The 17,061-nt window shown below is 54.3% G+C and overlaps 6 protein-coding genes across 6 annotated transcripts; 2 read left to right on the top strand and 4 right to left on the bottom strand.

Annotated features, from left to right (window-relative positions):
• Nucleotides 1–4,145: 4,145 nt before the first annotated feature.
• On the bottom strand, nt 4,146–4,875 carry BDZ83DRAFT_224182 (uncharacterized protein). The gene has a single exon (XM_060501760.1). The coding sequence runs from the start codon at nt 4,647–4,649 to the stop codon at nt 4,245–4,247; it is 405 nt and encodes a 134-aa protein (XP_060367320.1). The 5' UTR covers nt 4,650–4,875; the 3' UTR covers nt 4,146–4,244.
• A 1,857-nt stretch (nt 4,876–6,732) lies between these two features.
• BDZ83DRAFT_750270 (DNA-directed RNA polymerase III subunit RPC2) lies at nt 6,733–10,243 on the top strand (the record flags this gene model as incomplete). Its single annotated transcript, XM_060513900.1, has 2 exons — nt 6,733–6,968; nt 7,024–10,243. The coding sequence occupies 2 exons, from the start codon at nt 6,733–6,735 to the stop codon at nt 10,241–10,243; spliced, it is 3,456 nt and encodes a 1,151-aa protein (XP_060367319.1).
• A 757-nt stretch (nt 10,244–11,000) lies between these two features.
• BDZ83DRAFT_544990 (uncharacterized protein) lies at nt 11,001–11,793 on the top strand (the record flags this gene model as incomplete). The annotated part of the gene is made up of 2 exons (XM_060503441.1): nt 11,001–11,106; nt 11,189–11,793. Coding segments are annotated over 2 exons (711 nt in total), but the record flags the coding sequence as incomplete, so codon positions are not given.
• Nucleotides 11,794–12,074: 281 nt separating this feature from the next.
• BDZ83DRAFT_695253 (uncharacterized protein) lies at nt 12,075–13,476 on the bottom strand (the record flags this gene model as incomplete). The annotated part of the gene is made up of 2 exons (XM_060511354.1): nt 12,830–13,476; nt 12,075–12,694 (listed from the first exon to the last, which is right to left on the bottom strand). Exons 1-2 carry the CDS (start codon nt 13,227–13,229, stop codon nt 12,075–12,077), a joined length of 1,020 nt encoding a protein of 339 aa, XP_060367317.1. The 5' UTR covers nt 13,230–13,476.
• A 186-nt stretch (nt 13,477–13,662) lies between these two features.
• On the bottom strand, nt 13,663–16,427 carry BDZ83DRAFT_613872 (major facilitator superfamily transporter). Its single transcript, XM_060507782.1, has 7 exons — nt 15,949–16,427; nt 15,856–15,892; nt 15,447–15,794; nt 14,813–15,388; nt 14,563–14,754; nt 14,235–14,500; nt 13,663–14,169 (listed from the first exon to the last, which is right to left on the bottom strand). The coding sequence occupies exons 1-7, from the start codon at nt 16,258–16,260 to the stop codon at nt 13,990–13,992; spliced, it is 1,911 nt and encodes a 636-aa protein (XP_060367316.1). The 5' UTR covers nt 16,261–16,427; the 3' UTR covers nt 13,663–13,989.
• BDZ83DRAFT_613871 (uncharacterized protein) lies at nt 16,428–16,991 on the bottom strand. The gene has a single exon (XM_060507781.1). The coding sequence runs from the start codon at nt 16,780–16,782 to the stop codon at nt 16,489–16,491; it is 294 nt and encodes a 97-aa protein (XP_060367315.1). The 5' UTR covers nt 16,783–16,991; the 3' UTR covers nt 16,428–16,488.
• Between the last annotated feature and the right edge of the window lie 70 nt (nt 16,992–17,061).

Here is a 17,061-nt window from a genome sequence, read left to right as displayed (position 1 = left end):
TGTGGCAGATCGGGTTGCGTGTGACGCCCATGGCGGCAAGAAACAACAGAACAGAGCGAGAGTTTCGTGATTCTGGAAACAAGGGAAATTGGAGGCGGGGTGCGGAACTGGCGAAGTTTGGTGGTGCTGGTCCGGGGGTTCCCTCTTGGTCCTGGCCTTCTCCAAATGCGGGCGGTAGTCGGTGAAGCGCTGAAGAGACAAGGAGAATGATGGCAGTGGACGCATGGCAACAGCTGAAGCTGGGCAGCGTGAGTGAGACTCGAATGTCTCGCCCTGCAACTTCTGTCTCTTCTTGGGCCTCTGGATCGCGGTCCGAAACCGTCACTACCGTTGTCGTTGCCTCTCCAGCTTCTGCCGAGCATCCCTACCTCTTCTTCCCCTTTTCGTTCGGCCTGGCATCCAGCTTTTGCGACGTCGTGCTTTGGGCTGTTGAGGAGCCTCTGGGAGCGCATTACGATGTCTGACTGAGTTGCCTCGCTGATTTGGTGGCAGAACGACACAAAAAACAGCCGCAAGTGTTGTTTCCTCTCTGGTTCTCTCTCTCTCTCTCCGTGTTTGTGTGGTGTGTAATGTGTTTCTTGCCGCCATGGCGCAGTTGCTCCCACAATCGCAGAGCTCTGCCGCACATAGATGCGGGTGTGATACGGCGACCGGCCAAGCACAAAGGGAACAAAAGAACTGGAACATACCTGGTTTTTTTCTCCCGTGGTATTCTTCCCCGGTGCAGTACAGAGTATACACTCAGATAAAACGCACACACCGCGCCCTGGAGAGCCAGGAGCGACAAGTTGAAGAGGTTTTTGGAATACACGGACACACGAGATGGTGTACAGAAAGAGAACTGGGTAGGAAACCGACGACCAACGTGGGGAGAAACGAAAAGAGCAGGCTCGGAGCATAAGAAGGTAATGTAGCGATTTTCAGGTGTGGGAGACAAGCACGGTTGAGAGGGCGTGGCAGGCCAGGCGGCGGCCCAAGATACCCCTGCGCCAACGACGGGGGACCCAGTTTGACGGGGGCCACATCGAGAGAGGAACCACAGACAGGAACCACCACATCTCACTCGCTAACCAGGTGCCAGGCCAGGGCGGTTTTGCAAGTCGGAGGGGTGGTTTGCTTTGGTACCCAAAGAACCCTGGTAAGTCCGCAAAGGATATCCGTACTGAGTGAGATGCGATGGACTCCGTACCGCAGGTAGCCACCGACTACCTACCATACACTCGAGTGACGAGAAAGCCCCTCGTTCCTCTCTCTCTCTCTCTCCCGCTCAGAGACTGGCTGGAAGCCAAGGGGAGACAAAGTACCCTGCGCCGTATTGCGTTACCACACCTTGCCCTGTCCTTGTCAAGGTAGCGTCCAGTCCTTCGCGCGCCGTACCTGGCCAGGTCGGGAGGAGAGTTGCGGGTACTCTGAGCAGGTACAAAGTCTGGATAGCGTCAAGCTTGCACTGTACATGAAGTAGGTAGGCAGCTAGGGTAGCCGCTGTGCCTGTGCATGTGGTTGATGCTCGACGGGTGTGCTGGTGTGTGTGTGTGTGTGTGGGTGGGTGTGGGTGGTGAATGGTGGTGGTGGCTCTTTGAGTCTGACGCAGCGCAGCTTGGGCTTTCGCAATTCCTCTTCTCATGAAATTCCCAAAAAGGCAAAACAGCCAGTGGGAGGCGAGGGGCGGTCCTACGAACCCTGTTCGAAACCCTCCCGCGCCCAGGAGCAGCAGCAGCAAGACTGGAGTGTGAGCCCGCAGATGTGGTTGCACTCTATATTCGCGGGATACCTCTCAAGTACTAAAACAACTCGAGTCTGGCTGTGGCAGTAATTGGCGTTTTGTGGCATTCAGAGGTTGCCATCAAGTCAGTACTGGTAGAGGTGGGACAACGATAGAACGATGAACATTGTAGTTGAATCGGTAGCGGTTGATTGCTGCAATATACCGACTCGTCTGTCGATATCTCGTGACTTGTTCGTCCGTGTCTGGCTTCATTTCCTCTCCTCTTGTCCTCTCCTCTCGTGACCTGCACGGAGCGAGCATTCCAGGCCCATTGCCCAATTACACACCCCTCCGCTCCCCTCACTGTGTGTCTCTCTGTCTCTTTACCCCCTCGCCTTTTCCCCTCCTCACCTGCTGAGGGGCTGGTGCACTTGACAGCCATAGAAACCGCCGAGTCTAGCAGGTCGGAGGTCGTCCGTACTAGTCCCAGTTGACCATCTTGTTCCGCTTTCCTGTCAGGGGCTGTCTCTTGCGGGTGTAGCACGGTGCGGATGGCCCACAACCCAGGCTTGTCAAGATTGTGCGAGCGTTGACGACAAAAATGGCTGTTGTTGCCAGTGCATCGGAAACTCTATCTCGGTCTGACAGGAGGCCCGAGATCCCCTATTACTCAAGTCTGCCAGGCCTGTGGCGACATGTTCTCAGGTTCGCTGAGTTGATGCTCCATCTTCGGTTGGACGGTCACCGCCTTGTATCGTTTCCGTGCTTGACTTTTGTCGAATTGCCAATCTGCCAAGTAGGGCTTGGGGCTTTGGGAATCACCTTGTATATGATTCGTTTTCGCACTGACCGCGAAGATAGCTCCGAACCAAGGACTTGCATGCTTCGTTGAGCGGTGAAGCGGCAGCCTGTGCTGTGGGCTGTCAAATATGTAGCTTTGTTTCTGTCTGCGAGCCTAGCAGACCGTCTGTGCCGCACACTGCCTGCGTTGCATCGCTCTTCGGGACTTCGATAGCCCTGTGCGACATCGACGTGCTTTCCCCGGATCGAACGAGTGCGGCCAAAAGATCTAGATATTCATGCCAACTGTCACACCGTTGCGTTGTCCGCGAGCTTAATTGACAGTACACGTCGCTGCTCGCAACAAATCTGTGAATGAGGAGTTGCGTCGAGGTAGACAAGGACTGATCGCACGTCTGTGCCATGGCCGTCGAGGATCGGCTCAACCGAGTGGACACACAAGGGCTATTCGCCAACGAACAAGATAGGATGTGCACATGGGGTACGTAGAGCATCGGCTCTTATTTGACCATCCAAGTTATTCGAGGCCTACCATTGTGTGCCTGGCCCAAACGTCAAATCGCTCGTCAATGGGGAGCTCCGTTCGCCGTTGACACCGAAGAGTCTATAGCCGTCGTCAGAAGTGAAAAGGCTTGTTGTTCTGGCCAGTATCAAAGACCCTCTCTCTAGATTTTGAAGAAACAAGTGACACGGCTCATGTGTGAGGTTTTGTTCATACTCATGGATATGTTGCGGTGAGATCCATCTTGAGACAAGTGCTGGTCTTTGCCCTTATTGGTCCATCCTGCAGCAGTGGTTTTTCTTGAAAATTGATGATATTCGTGGCGATATTCAGCGTGTGAATGCGAATATAGAGCGCCAGTTAACGAATGGATTGCAACCCTTCGTCGGTGAACCGCTGAACGGGGCTTCCGAAGATTACTCGATTCTGAGTATCAGGTCCATCCTTACCCTTCTTTTCTGCCGCTCCGAAGAGCTCCACAATATTTTTCTTCTTCTTTTTCTTCGCAAGCCGCTGGCGGGGAGACAGGGTCTTCCCGAACTGAGGGTCTCTGGCTAAAACTGGCCTGGCTAGGCGGCGCGCGAAACTCCCATGGCTTGTCAGTACTTATTCACACAGCAAGACTAAGAAAACCTCCATGTGGGGAGAAGACTATGCGTTCTCAACGCTCGAGATTCCGAACACACAAGGGAGCGAATGCCTTGCAGCTTCATACAGGATGCATATCGATTCGCCTCAAAAGAGCCAACATGTGCGTGCCTTTTATGGCTGCGGCTTGGGTACGGTTGTCGAGGCCATCTGTCCCTGCAGGCGAGGTGAGGAGACGAACGACGCAAAGGGCCAGGTGTACGGAGTACTTGGAGCTTCCAGCCTCATTCTCAGCACGGTTTTGACGAGAACACACAATTCAGAAACATGCGCGATGTGCCCCGCGATTCGGGCACCGCGACGCAGCACCCAAGTGGCAGGCCTTGTCCTATTGGCGCCGCATCTTGGACCGTTGCTGGTGCCAGGTGGGCTGGCGAGGGTCTCGAAGTGACTTGCATCTTCCCACCTTCCAGCCGCCGGGTGGTTTGCGAGGATCCATGGTCGGGGTAGAGGCTCCAGTGCTTCGTCATAATGCGGCTAGATGGTTTCCTGAGAGGCATGGAATGGCCCGTCCTGGCTTGAAAATCGCGAAAATAGCAGTCAGAAAAACTGAATTGTTGGGCGGCAAGCATGGGCTGTCGCAAGCTTCTAGCGGCTCGGTTCTACACCGACTTTTAAGGCCCGCATTGAGTGGACTATCTGCGAGTCTGCGACAAAGTAGGCGTGGGCAGCGGCATTGGCGTGGAGAGTGACAAAAACTCCAGGCTCGGGGCCACAGTGACTTGTGAGACGGGGTCTTAAGGGAGGCTTCGACAGGTATCGGCTTTGTACCTTGGCGGCGGGGGAAGTTCGAGGATGGCAGAAGACGTTCTGAGTCTGACTGTCGTCCCATGTCACTTGCAGGATGCTTGTTGACGGATCCTGGTTGAAAGACGACGGGCTAGAATTCTGAATGGTCTTCCATATGCCATATTCTGCGCTAACTCGAGGAAAGTCGGCTCGACGATCAACTAGTTCGGATATTCCCTCGCCACCCCTTTTTTCGATTGCCATTCTGGCACTGGGCCCTTGTCGTCGAGGAAAGGTCCCATCAGGCAAAGGCGGCAAAGCCCTTGGCTCTGGCTCCTCTGCGTTGCGATACCCCAGTAGGAGGAGGGGTTCTCCGATAACAGAGTGGTTGGACCCTCGATCGGCCGCAATCTTCGGGGCCGCGCAGGTCGTGACTCGCGGGGTTGACCTGTTGCATCATAGGTGACAATCTCCGCCAAGGTTCAACGTCTTTGTGTGTTTCCGGGTCAACAATGACGGTGGCAGAGCCTAAGCTACGCCGCTGAGAACGGTTTCAGGAGACTGTAAGAAGCGGCAAACGAAGAATCGACAGCTTCACATTCTCCCGCGATCGACTGTTGTGCCCTTGGAAGTGGCGTTCATCGTAGCTTTGAAGCTGGAGGGACGTGTGCTAGGTGTAGGTATCCGTTTCGTTGTATCGCGGGGCAGCTTCACTACCTAACCGATCGGGGTCCGATATCTGGAGTCGAAGAGGGGCAGTTGCAGTTGATGGGATGCGACTTGGCTTGCCACAGTAGGTACAGTATATCCTCTGCCAACGCAACATGCAGACGCCGCCGTCGCCGCCGCCGCATCACCAGCTGCGGGTCGTGCAAAGGGATACCCTGCGGGGAGCATTCTGATCCCATGCAGGCGTGACGACAGAATAAGACCGTAAAGTGATCATGGATACGAGCAGCGAAAGGATTTGCTGTCAGAAGCCCTAGAAGCAACTCTAGTGTCGTGAACTGCCTCTCATCTAAACAACATCAGACTACACAAGCTATTGTAGAGCAGGATGACGAAGCAATGCAATTCCAGCTTACTGCTGAGATTGGGTGTGTAAAAGCCATGCAATCAGAGTCTTGTCCCGAGGGCCCATACTCATACTCGGTAGACCCAGGCTGTTGAAATAGAGGCTTTTGTCTGTCACGAAGAGGGGTAAAGTATGAAGTAGAGAGAAAAGATGGTCGAAGGCGGGGCATCAGCAGACGACAAGGCAACCGCAGGCCCTGGCTGTTTTCTCTCCTCCCTTGCTCAGGCGTGGCTTCCCAAGTTTCCACAGCCTAAAGTGGTGACCTGGAACGGCGACAACCCCCACTCGTCAACCACTTAAGGAAAGTGTCCGGAGTCCCTGGTCAACTTGGCTTTGGACATCGGAGGCAGTCGCGGCAATGTGCCTCCAGCCAGGTGCGGTGCTGCTTCATTGGAATGCCAAAATGGCAACGCTGGCCGAGTTGCTCACATTCTATTATCCACTTTCTTTGACAATGGCACAAGCATTGGAAACTCAAGCACGGGTTGTTGAGTAAGGTACGGGTACGCAGTATGCGTGTAAATGGTCCCTGACATTGACGGCGCTGCACAACGTACGAGGCGGGCCCAAAGCCCTGGTTTTGGGCACCCGTCAACAGAGAGTCTAGCAGAGATCGAACCCACAGATGGAGTGACCACGACCTGATTAGCGGTAGATTCAACAAGTTGCTTCAAAGTCATCATGCCACTTGGCATCCCTCTTATGAGGATGTATGAGCTTTGCAAACTAATCACCTTTCACCATACCATGTGGGTGCCTGAACCCAAGGTGCACCATCAATCACCTTAGTCCAGGAACTAGGTCCATCAGCAGGTTGGGATGAACTGTGTGGCCTGTCTCTTAACCTTAAGGCGTTCTAAGGTAAGTCAGTAAGCAATAAAGTAAGGCAGGGCAAGGTGGACAACGCATGGCAGAGCATGTTGCTGCGAGGCGGGCTGACACAGCTCGGCGTGGCTCACCGAGGCCAATCCAGGTGTGCCCCGCCCAGCCCGGTCAGGTCGTCGCCGTCCCAAGTTCACCATGCTTACTAAGACTCTCAACTTCCTACCTACCTTACCACTACCAGTGACACTCAGGTCGGTCGCGCAAAGGTGGGGCTGCTGCCAGCACCCGGCGCCGCGGGGCCAAACTTTTCTGTTGCCCACCACTTGCCTCAAACTCGCGATGTGACTCGACCGCCTGCATCTCAAAAATCTGCGATAGACCCTCCTTCCGCGTTGCCGCAAATACCCAACGACACATAATGGTCACAGGCGGAACACGGTGACCATCATGCAGGACGACGGCTTCGAGGCTCTTTTGGAGCCCTTTTACAACGGAAAGAAGCTGACAGATCCTATCTCAACCAAGGAGGATAAATTTCAGCTCTTACCCGCCTTTCTCAAGGTCAAGGGTCTCGTCAAGCAGCACATTGACTCATACAATTTCTTTGTCGAAAATGAGATCAAGGAAATTGTCCGCGCCAATCGCATTGTTCGAAGCGATGTGAACAGTTCATTCTGGCTTGAGTATGCCACCATTTCCTGCACCATTCTGCATGAGCTTTGTCTAACGCCTTGCCAGGTTCACTGATATCAGAGTTGAGCGACCCAGTCGCGTCGACTTCAACGATATCAGAGCCCAGAATGAGGTTACACCAATGGAGTGTCGTTTGCGCGACATGACTTACGCTGCACCCATCATGGTCGACATCGCCTACATTCGCGACAAATCCAAGATTGTTCGGAAGAATGTCCCCCTCGGACGCCTTCCCGTCATGTTGAAGAGTTCCATCTGCAGACTTGGTGGAGCCAACAACGCAGAGATGTCGCGCATGAATGAGTGCCCTCTTGATCCCGGCGGCTACTTCATCATCAATGGCACAGAGAAGGTCATTCTCATTCAGGAACAGCTGAGCAAGAACCGTGTCATTGTCGAGGCCGACGAGAAGAACAGCGTCATCACAGCATCCGTCACCAGTTCGACTCACGAACGCAAGTCTAAGACGTACGTGACGCTCAAAAAGGACCGAATTCTTCTCACTGCCAATATTTTGGTGGAAGGCATCCCAATTGTCATCATCCTAAAGGCGCTCGGAGGCCTGTCAGATTACGAAATCATGCAACTCGTTGCCGGCGACAACGGAAAATATCAAGACGAATTCCTCATTCAGTTCGAGGAGGCTACCAAGGTTGGCGTGTATACGCAACAGCAAGCTTTGGAGTATATCGGCGCCAGAGTAAAAATGGGCAAAAGTAGGGTCCCCTTCGCTGCGCAAGTCCGAAGAAATCACGTCGAAGAAGCTCTCGACGCCTTGGCGAACCTCATCATCGCCCACGTTCCTATTGAGGGCCTGGACTTCTATCCCAAGGCTGTCTACGTGGCTTTCATGACGCGACGTGTCTTGATGGCGCAAGCCGACCCGAGTCTCGTTGACGACCGTGACTTCGTCGGAAACAAGCGACTAGAGTTGGCCGGACAACTTCTCTCCCTACTTTTTGAGGATTTGTTCAAGCAATTTTGTGGCAACGTTAAGAGCAGTATCGACAAGGTTCTCAAGAAGGACAACAGAGCTGTTCCTCTCGATGCCGTCAACATGATCAGCAACCACGCCAACATGATTGGTCAGGGCATCAATCGAGCCATCCAGACAGGAAACTGGACCGTCAAGCGTTTCAACATGAACCGAGCCGGTGTTACCCACGTTCTCAGTCGTCTTAGCTACATCAGCGCTCTCGGTATGATGACTCGAATCAGCTCGCAGTTTGAAAAGACTCGCAAAGTCTCTGGTCCCCGTGCACTTCAACCATCGCAATGGGGTATGCTTTGCACTTCAGATACACCCGAAGGTGAAGCCTGCGGTTTGGTCAAGAACTTGGCTCTCATGACGCACATTACAACCAACGTCGAGGAAGCGCCAGTCAAGCGATGGGTCTTCACCCTGGATGCCGGTGTGGAACCTATCCGGAACTTCTCAGGCGGAGAAATGCACCGTGAGACTTCGTACGTCATTCACATAAACGGAACCCCATTCGCATTGACCAGATACCCGAAGCGATTTGCGGGCAAGTTCAGAACGATGAGAAGGCGCGGCTGGATTTCTCCCTTCGTCAGCATTCACATCAACAACCACTTCAACGCAGTCCATGTTGCCACCGATGAAGGACGCATTTGCCGACCTTACATCATTGTCAAGAACGGCAAGCCCAAGCTCAAGGAGGAACACTTGAGACTCTTACAACTGGGCAAGGCTACGTTTGATGACTTTTTGACGCACGGAATTGTCGAGTATCTTGACGTCAACGAAGAGAATGACACTCTCGTTGCTCTCTACGAGAAAGACGTTACCCCTCTTACTACACACATGGAAATCGAGCCTTTCACTGTTCTTGGCGCAGTCGCTGGCCTCATTCCCTTCCCTCACCACAACCAATCTCCTCGAAACACCTACCAATGTGCCATGGGTAAGCAAGCTATTGGCGCCATCGCATACAACCAATTCAACCGTATCGACACCCTGCTTTACACCCTTGTCTATCCGCAAAGACCAATGGTCATCTCCAAGACAATTCAGCTTGTCAACTACGATAAACTCCCAGCTGGTCAGAACGCAACAGTTATTGTCATGTCGTACTCGGGCTACGATATTGAGGACGCGTTAGTCTTGAATAAAGCATCTTGTGATCGCGGTTTCGGACGCTGTCAAGTATTCCGCAAGTATACGGCCGAGCTGCAAAAGTACCCCAACGGCCGACGCGAACGCATTGGTGATCCGGTCAACGACGAAAACGGCAGGACGACCAAGCACGAGGCCTTGGACGACGACGGTCTCGCCATTGTGGGCTACAAGGTCAATTCGGGCGAGGTCATGATCAAGAAGGAAACCCCTCTCGATACTGGATCCACAGGCATCGGCATGGATCGTGGACCAAGCGAGTTCAGAGATTCGTCCATCTCGTACAGAATTGCGGATCCTGCGTACATCGACAAGGTGATGGTGTCCCACACGGAGAGGGAAACGATGGTGGTCAAGGTTCAGACACGGCAGACAAGAAGACCGGAGCTTGGTGACAAGTTCTCGTCTCGTCACGGACAAAAGGGTGTTGTTGGAATCATCGTCGACCAGGAGGATCTGCCATTCTCTGATACGGGCCTGGTTCCCGATATCATCATGAACCCTCACGGTTTCCCGTCTCGTATGACTGTTGGCAAGCTGCTTGAATGCTTGACTGGCAAGGCTTCGGTTCTGGATGGACGAAAAGACTACGGATTCGGCGACGCTTTCCGCTCTCACCCCTTGGAACAGATGAGCGCTGCCCTGGTTGATCACGGTTTCTCCTGGGAAGGCAAAGACTACTTCACTTCGGGTATCACTGGAGAGCCCCTAGAAGCTTACATTTTCAACGGCCCCATCTACTACCAGCGCCTGAAGCACATGGTGCAAGATAAGATGCACTCTCGTTCTCGTGGTCCCAGAGCCATTCTTACCCGCCAGCCCACAGAAGGTCGTTCCAGAGACGGTGGTCTCCGCCTGGGTGAGATGGAGCGCGATTGTTTGATTGCGTACGGTGCCTCTCAGCTGCTGCTTGAGCGTCTCATGATCAGTTCCGACGGAACACAGATTGATATTTGCCAGCAGTGCGGTTTGTTCGGTTACAAGGGGTACTGCCACACGTGCAAGAGCACCAGAGAGGTTACACAGATGACGATGCCCTACGCCGCCAAACTTCTGGTGCAGGAGCTCATCAGTATGAACGTCGGCGTGAGGCTGCAGCTCGCAGACGAGTTCCCTCATCCGAGATGATGAGATGGCGCGACGTGTATAGTACTTGAAGTGTATCACGCATAGCCCGGGATATTGGAGTTTTGACAAGGACGGCGTAGGGTCTAAAAGCATAGATAGCACACGAGAAACGTAGATATCAATCGAGGGTTCACAAGCAATTGAATAGATAATTCCCTGGGCACCTTTGCACTTGAGATCCCCTCCCTTACCAAGCACCATGTATCTTCATTGGCAGTTAGACGTTGTCTCCCGTCTGGCCCGATGTTAAAGTGGGGACTCCATCCGGGCGTGCGGGTCCTTCTCCGCACCCCCGGCCACTCTAAGCTTGAGGTACCTGAACCATGGGATTTCCGAAGCTAGAGCTTCACCCCTGCGAATTCTGATCCGTCACTTCCTCCGCAGCGTATTTGTTCCTGACATCATCCTTTGTAACCGTCGACTCCGCGTGCTTTTTCTCTTCCCTACTTACGTCCAACGGCGCAGAGCTCTCTCTTCCTCGCGCGATATTCTCCTAATATATGACTGCCGCTCTCCAGTACCCATGGCCACCTTGCGCCTAGCTACCTCGCCCGGCGTGCGCGCCGCTACGACGTCGCCGCTGACTTCGCAGCTGTGGTCCAGCGCCGCCGCCGTAAATGCGGCCACCGTAAGCACGATTCCCGCCGCAGCTGTAGCTGCCGCCGCCGCAGCTGCTGCGAATACTACCACAACGACGGCAAAGACGATAGTTCCTCACCCGCCGTCCGTCCTGGCGCGTGCGAGAACGAAGGCCGTCGAGCCGCAGAACCGCTACTTCGACCCTTCCAACGCGACCCTCTCCACCACCGGCGGCGGTCCCGGCAAGAAGCCAGGCGATGAGAATAATGTCAATTTGGGCAAAAGTATGCCTTTCTTTACCTACCCTACGTGGACGAGCCAGAAATGTTGCGCAACTAGAGGGCTGACAGCATCCCAATGACACAGCCCTTCGCATCCTCCAAGACCACCTACCTCGGGTCCTCCAGTCCCCGCTCCCGCAAGAGATCCTCGCCCCCAACATCTCGCTCCACCTCTTCCCGACAACGCACCCGCACCTCCCGACCGTCTCCGGCCGCGTCGCCTACACCGCCGCCCTCTGGACCTCGCCCATTGCCTGGAACCGCCTGCCGCTGGTCGGGAACGTCCGCCTGTCCATCATCTCGGAGCGCGTGACGAAGCAGCCCCTCCATTTTGCGCCGTTACACCCTGGCGCTGTGCCTGAACAGCTGGTCGTCAGGTGGTGCGCGTCCGGCAAGAAGAATGGCGGAGGGGTCGGCGGCGCCGCGGCATCACCTTCGTCTGGCGCTGCGACGTCGGAAGGAGAGGGCGTGAGGGCGGAAGACGGCGGGGATAAAGCGTTTACGGGGCTTTTCGTGTTCCAGTTTGATGCCGAGGGCAGGATATTGAGCCATACGATCGAAACGGTACAAGAGGGTGGCGATTGGGAGAAGGGCGTCGGCGCCAAGGTCGTCGGGCTGACGGATTGGCTCCTTGGTGGGATGCGGAGGCAAGGAGACAACCCCAGCCCTGCGTTTGAGGGTCTCGGCAAGGGCAAGCAGTGAGGCTGGATCTTTCATCACTGCGTAGAGGTCGCTTCACTGAATGGGCATGGTATTGTAAATATGCGGGAGGAATGGCGCAACGGAAACGGCGTTACGGATGTTTGTGGAACATACCAATTTCATCATTAGGCAGGCGGCATAACAACCCTCTCCTCTATTCATATGTACAACAGCTGTATCATCAATCCAAGGATAAGTCTCACCCGTTAACTCCAGAAACTCCCGTATCACGCAGAAAGAGCATTTCTGTGGGCATCAATGGACCCCTCCTAAGGGCACACCGTCACGACAGATCTCTTGCCCCCTTTCTCCTCGTCCTCTTCGGCATGACAAGCCAAGACATCAGCCAGATCGCCCTCCCTGACCATCAAAATCTGCGTATCCGCCAGACTAGAACTCGTCACCGTCGTTCCCAGAATCCACCCGTTCCAAATCTTCTGCATAATATTATCCGGATTCAACATAAGACACCCCTTCATACCCTCCTCGTCCCGTGGCGTTACGGCAACCATCAACCGCTTCGCGCCCGCGAACCGATCGACAACGTGCCACAGACACCCAAAGATCTGATCCGACTCCTGCTCGGGGTAATGCAGCTCCTCAAACGCACAGGCGACGTGCCGCACGCGCCTCGTATCCTCCTTGCGCAGGAAATACACCATGGGACTGTTGAAGCCGTACTGGTCGTAGGCCTCGAGCTCGCCGACGAGGTAGAGGGCGTCGAGGGCGAAGTTGAACCAGACGCGCGGGGGGCGGGCGATGGGGGTGTCGGAGAGGAGGGCCGAGATGCGCCAGCCAAAGGCGAGTTCGTAGTGTTTTAGGCCGAGGGCGCGGGATTCGCGGCTGATGAGGAGGATGAGGGGGCATGTTGGGTTGAAGACCCGTTTGCCTTGTTCTTCTTTGGCCTCTGTCCCTGTTGCCTCTCCTTCTGTCGTTACTCCTATCGTTCCTTCTCCTGTCGTTGCGCCCCCTGTAATTCCTCCTCCTGTCGTCCGCCCTCCTGTTGTTTCTTCTCCTGTTGGACTGCTTTCTGATGCTGTATTCGTGGGAGAATAAGAGGAGGAGGAAGAGTAAGAGAAGGATAAGGGGTCATAGGGTGCGGCGAGTGAACGGTTCGCAAACGCCTCACGCCGGACAGGCAGCCTGGCGTCGCGCTCGAAGCAGCAGGCCGTCACGACGCGGGGTGCAATGAGATATGACCATATCTTGAGGCGGATCTCCGGTGGCAGGTCCGGGAAGCGGTGAAATTCTGAGAGGGCCGCGAGAGACGCTGCGCGCGGGGCGTTGAGGCCGTCGTCGAAGAGGGAGAAGTCGAGCCAGAATTTGGAGTCCGAGGTGCGTGCTTTCAGGTGGGCTTCTTCGTCTTGTAAGAGAGGCGGCGGGCTGGATACGGTTTCCGTTGTAGGAGCTTGGTCGATGTCCATTGTTTGGCGGTGAGGGTGAGGATGAAAGATGCGTGTATGTGTGTCTCGATGAGCGCCGGCTTGATGGATGTGAGATAAGAAGTTGGTGAGATGATTTAACTCTCTCTAGTGAGATCCGTGAATGAATCGGATGAGACCTTAGCCGATCTACCTAATGAAAGTGAGCGTCCAGTTCCGAATCTGGAGTAACACCCTTCTCTCATAAAGACGGTGAGAGAGGCGATGGTAAACGTGTGATGAGGTGAGGTGAGGTTGCGGAGAGGGCCCGGCCGCCGGAGCTTCGCGACCGCACCACAAAACACACAGCCCACTTTCCTAATCGGGCCAACTTGGCCACCTCGCCTCGGCGTTGCGCAGCGAATCACAGTGACATTCGCCGCACCCAGACTTGACGCAGCCAGCAGGTTTTTTCTTTCTCGATGAAAGGGAGGGTTGGTATTTCCTTGTTTCTCTTCGCCACTGACCAATGTCAAGTCTTGTCAATTCATTGATCTGAGATACCGATAGAGGGTGCTGAGACAGAAGAGCTTTGATATTTTGACAAGCAATGTTTTAAATATTTCATAACCCTCTATAATTTCACCCTCGTTTCAATCTCGCTGCCAAAAGTTTGGGAGGCGGCTGATCATGATGCGGCAAGTCTAATTTATCAAAGAAGCACTCAGCGTAGAGGGGATGTCCAACTCCCGTAACATATAAAAACAACCAAAAACAATAAACACAAAGCCCTATAGCTCAGCCCATTTTAATCATTCTCAACCTACTCCAAGGTCGATTCTCCGCCCGACAAGTGCTCTCTCCTAACATTCTTGACAGTGCCTCGCTTGCGGAAATAGCTGAGCAAGTACACGCCCTCATATATTTCGTTCTGCCTCTCATCCTTGCCCTCCTCGACTTTGCTGATGTATACGTTGCCAAGGAGCGAGGCTGATATCGTGCACTGGGAGACATAGGGTTAGCTTGATGGTGAAAAGAAGGTTGCTCGAACATCGGTACTTGACTTACAAGGACCATAAAGGGACAGATGGCGACAAATGCCCAGACAACACCCATCTTGGCGTCATGGGTGATCTGCTGCTGCGTGGCCGCCGGCAGACGGCTGAGGGCTTCAAAGTCTCTCAGGGGCGAATCCTCACCGATGCCAGAGGCGTTGTTGAAGACAGTCGTCATGATGGTCAGGCCCAGAGTTCCGCCAAAGGGGTAGGCGACTGCCATGAGGGAAATGACGGCCGCGATTTTCTTGGGGAAGTAGCCGACGCCGTGGAGAGGGACTGGACCAAGGATTAGTCTCACTGCTATGGATCCGAGGGCTTGTGAGGAGAGAAGTACTTACCGGGCATGATACGGAGACCGGTTCCAACGCCTGTGAGAGCCATCATCCCGTATACGGTAGGGTTGTGCTCTGTCCAAAGTGCCCACGCCAACAACCCGATGCCGAGCATTTCGAGAATCGATCCGAGAAAGATGGGTGGGAACGTCTTGCGCGGCCAGCCGTTGCACATGAAGGCCGAGGCATACACACCGACTACAAGATTCACTTGTCAGGAACTCCTTTGGTCGTGAATAACTCTGGGAAAACTTACCTGCCAAGCCCGGGGTAAAGTACAGCAGCTGTACGCCAGACTGGTCCGCCGACCAAAGCTTCACCATTGTAAAGTAGATGTTGCAAAAGTACAGAACAGAGTACATGGCCATACCCGTCGCAAAAGAGGTGTAAAACAAGAGGCCAATGTCCCTGTTACGGACCAACTCCCAAGGGATCATGGCCTTTTGCCACGGGAAGCGGCGGGCCAGGGCCTTGCCCGGGGACATGTGGTACTCCCAGACGATGAACAGGATGCTGATTACAACACCTAGGATGAGCGTCACGAGAACGGCGGGGCTAGTCCACGAGTACGTTGCGCCGGCCCATGTCAAGCCGAGGACCAGAAGACCGAATCCAAACAGGAAGAGGAGCTGGCCTCCGATGTCGATTGTCTGGAGACGCTTTTTGAAGGTCGTTCGTCGGCTCGTCTGTGTCGTCTCGTCAAGCTGGGGAATGGGCTGCGGCCCGAGGAGTTCCGATCGAAGGACAAAGTATAGGATGAACATGCTGACGAAGGCGATGGGCAAGTTAATGCCGAAGCACCATCGCCAAGAAGAACCGCTCGTGATGTATCCTGACCGTCTGTTAGTTTTCGCATCTCGATGGCAATACAGTGTTGATCGTTGGCTCACCTCCCAAGACAGGACCCAGTCCCCATCCCAAGACACCTCCTAAGAAGGAGAAGATTGCCCAGTTCTTGGCGTTCTCGCGCAGGGTCACCTTGTCGGCGATGACGATGCGGACGAGGACGTTGAGCCCAGCACACGCCAGGCCTTGGAAGCCGCGGCCGAGCAGGAGGACGGGGAAAGCATCTGTCGGGGCGCCGGTGCACAGCGCGCTGCCGATGAGCATCAGCACCAAACAGGTCTGTATCGAGACGTGGCGTCCGAAGATGTCGGCGATCTGGCCCCAGAAGGGAATGAAGGCGGCTGATGTGAGGTTGAAGGCTGCGATGATCCAGTTGAGCTGGCGAGTTTCATCTGCGTGATTGTTAGATACAGAAGGGGCGGTGAATATGGGTATATGGGGTCGGGGGCTTACGGAAGTCGGCTGCAATCCAGGGCAAGGCACTGGCGACCTTTTGGATCTCGTCAGCTGTGTTACATGTTTGAGGGCGACAAAGAGGGTACTTACGATTGTCACGTCCAAGGCTTGGACTACAAAGGGGAGTACTAGGCCGGCAAAGAGCTTGACTCTGTACTTGAGCTGGGCCTTGCGCTCAGACTTGCATGTCGGGCAGGGTCCAGAGGCCGAATCGAATTGGTGACCGCAAGTCGGTGTACTTGAAGTTCTCTCTAAGGGGTTTTGGCTGGTCTTATCCTGGTAGGTTGTGTTCTCTCTCTTTGATCCTTCTGTTCCTGTTAACTTTGTGGCTGGTGTCGTTTGCGTTTTGCCCGAACCCTTCAGGGCCCGGTAGGCCTTCTTCCCCAAGTAGATGAAAACCATGTCGAAGTTGCCTCTTAGTGGTAGGACGGGTCGTTGATGTCTCTTTCGGTGGAGGAGATATTGCCTAGGGCTGCTTGTCTGAGTATGCACTCTTGCAGTTATGATGATGTCTGGTAGATTCGAACTCGATGAGTTGGGGATAGGAATAAAATGCTTGATTGAATATCGACTCTATATAAGCTTGATCTGGGGGTCGAGGGTGTGATATAAATTTTCGCCAGTGACAGTCTACTTGACATCCAGATACATGAAAGGTAGTTCATCCTGAGACAGGGGCTGGTACAGAATAACCAGACCGGAATGGGCTTCCGCATAGACCGGGTAAGACGAGCTCTCAGACCGTTTAGACGAGTGCGAATGCAGACATTGATGGAGGCAGCCAGTGGATCTTCTCGAAGCGCTCGCCGAGATGTTTCCTGCTTCGCAGCAACAGCAGCACGGAGATAGACGAAGATTGGTCTTCATGGCCCACATATCACCCACAGGAACCGGAAGCAGGTAAACGCCAGATGCACAGCCCATCGAAGACGACGACGTCGACTAGGTATCTAATCGTATACGGTAGTCGATGATTGGCGCCTTTGCGATCACACTGGTGGAATGGGTGTGGCTCATCGTTCCCGTTGTACACGCATGAGGCTAAGGATTAAGGGACGATCAAGAACCTTGGAAGACTAAGGTACCTCAAGGTAAACCATTTGCGGTTGCCGGGCGTCGTTGGAAGATGGCAGAGGGCGGCAGGCCGGGAGGAGAGGACAAGCTCTTGCCAAGGCGGGCCAAGGCAGACCTACCTATAGCTTA

Source organism: Colletotrichum acutatum (assembly GCF_030867785.1).
Source record: "Colletotrichum acutatum strain CBS 112980 chromosome Unknown BDZ83scaffold_26, whole genome shotgun sequence".
NCBI classification, from domain to species: Eukaryota; Fungi; Ascomycota; class Sordariomycetes; order Glomerellales; family Glomerellaceae; genus Colletotrichum; species Colletotrichum acutatum.
The sequence above is the reverse complement of the archived record's forward strand: the minus strand, read 5'-3'. Positions and strand labels throughout refer to the sequence as shown.

What these genes read in the sequence shown, in the direction of transcription:
- BDZ83DRAFT_224182 (XM_060501760.1), bottom strand. Translation starts at nt 4,649, where the DNA reads ATGGCAATCGAAAAAAGGGGTGGCGAGGGAATATCCGAACTAGTTGAT.
- BDZ83DRAFT_613871 (XM_060507781.1), bottom strand. Translation starts at nt 16,782, where the DNA reads ATGGGCTGTGCATCTGGCGTTTACCTGCTTCCGGTTCCTGTGGGTGAT.
- BDZ83DRAFT_613872 (XM_060507782.1), bottom strand. Translation starts at nt 16,260, where the DNA reads ATGGTTTTCATCTACTTGGGGAAGAAGGCCTACCGGGCCCTGAAGGGT. An exon ending in AAGCCTTGGACGTGACAATC is followed by an intron (nt 15,893 to 15,948) that starts GTAAGTACCCTC and finishes GAGATCCAAAAG; the next exon opens with GTCGCCAGTGCCTTGCCCTG. An exon ending in ACTGGGTCCTGTCTTGGGAG is followed by an intron (nt 15,389 to 15,446) that starts GTGAGCCAACGA and finishes ACAGACGGTCAG; the next exon opens with GATACATCACGAGCGGTTCT.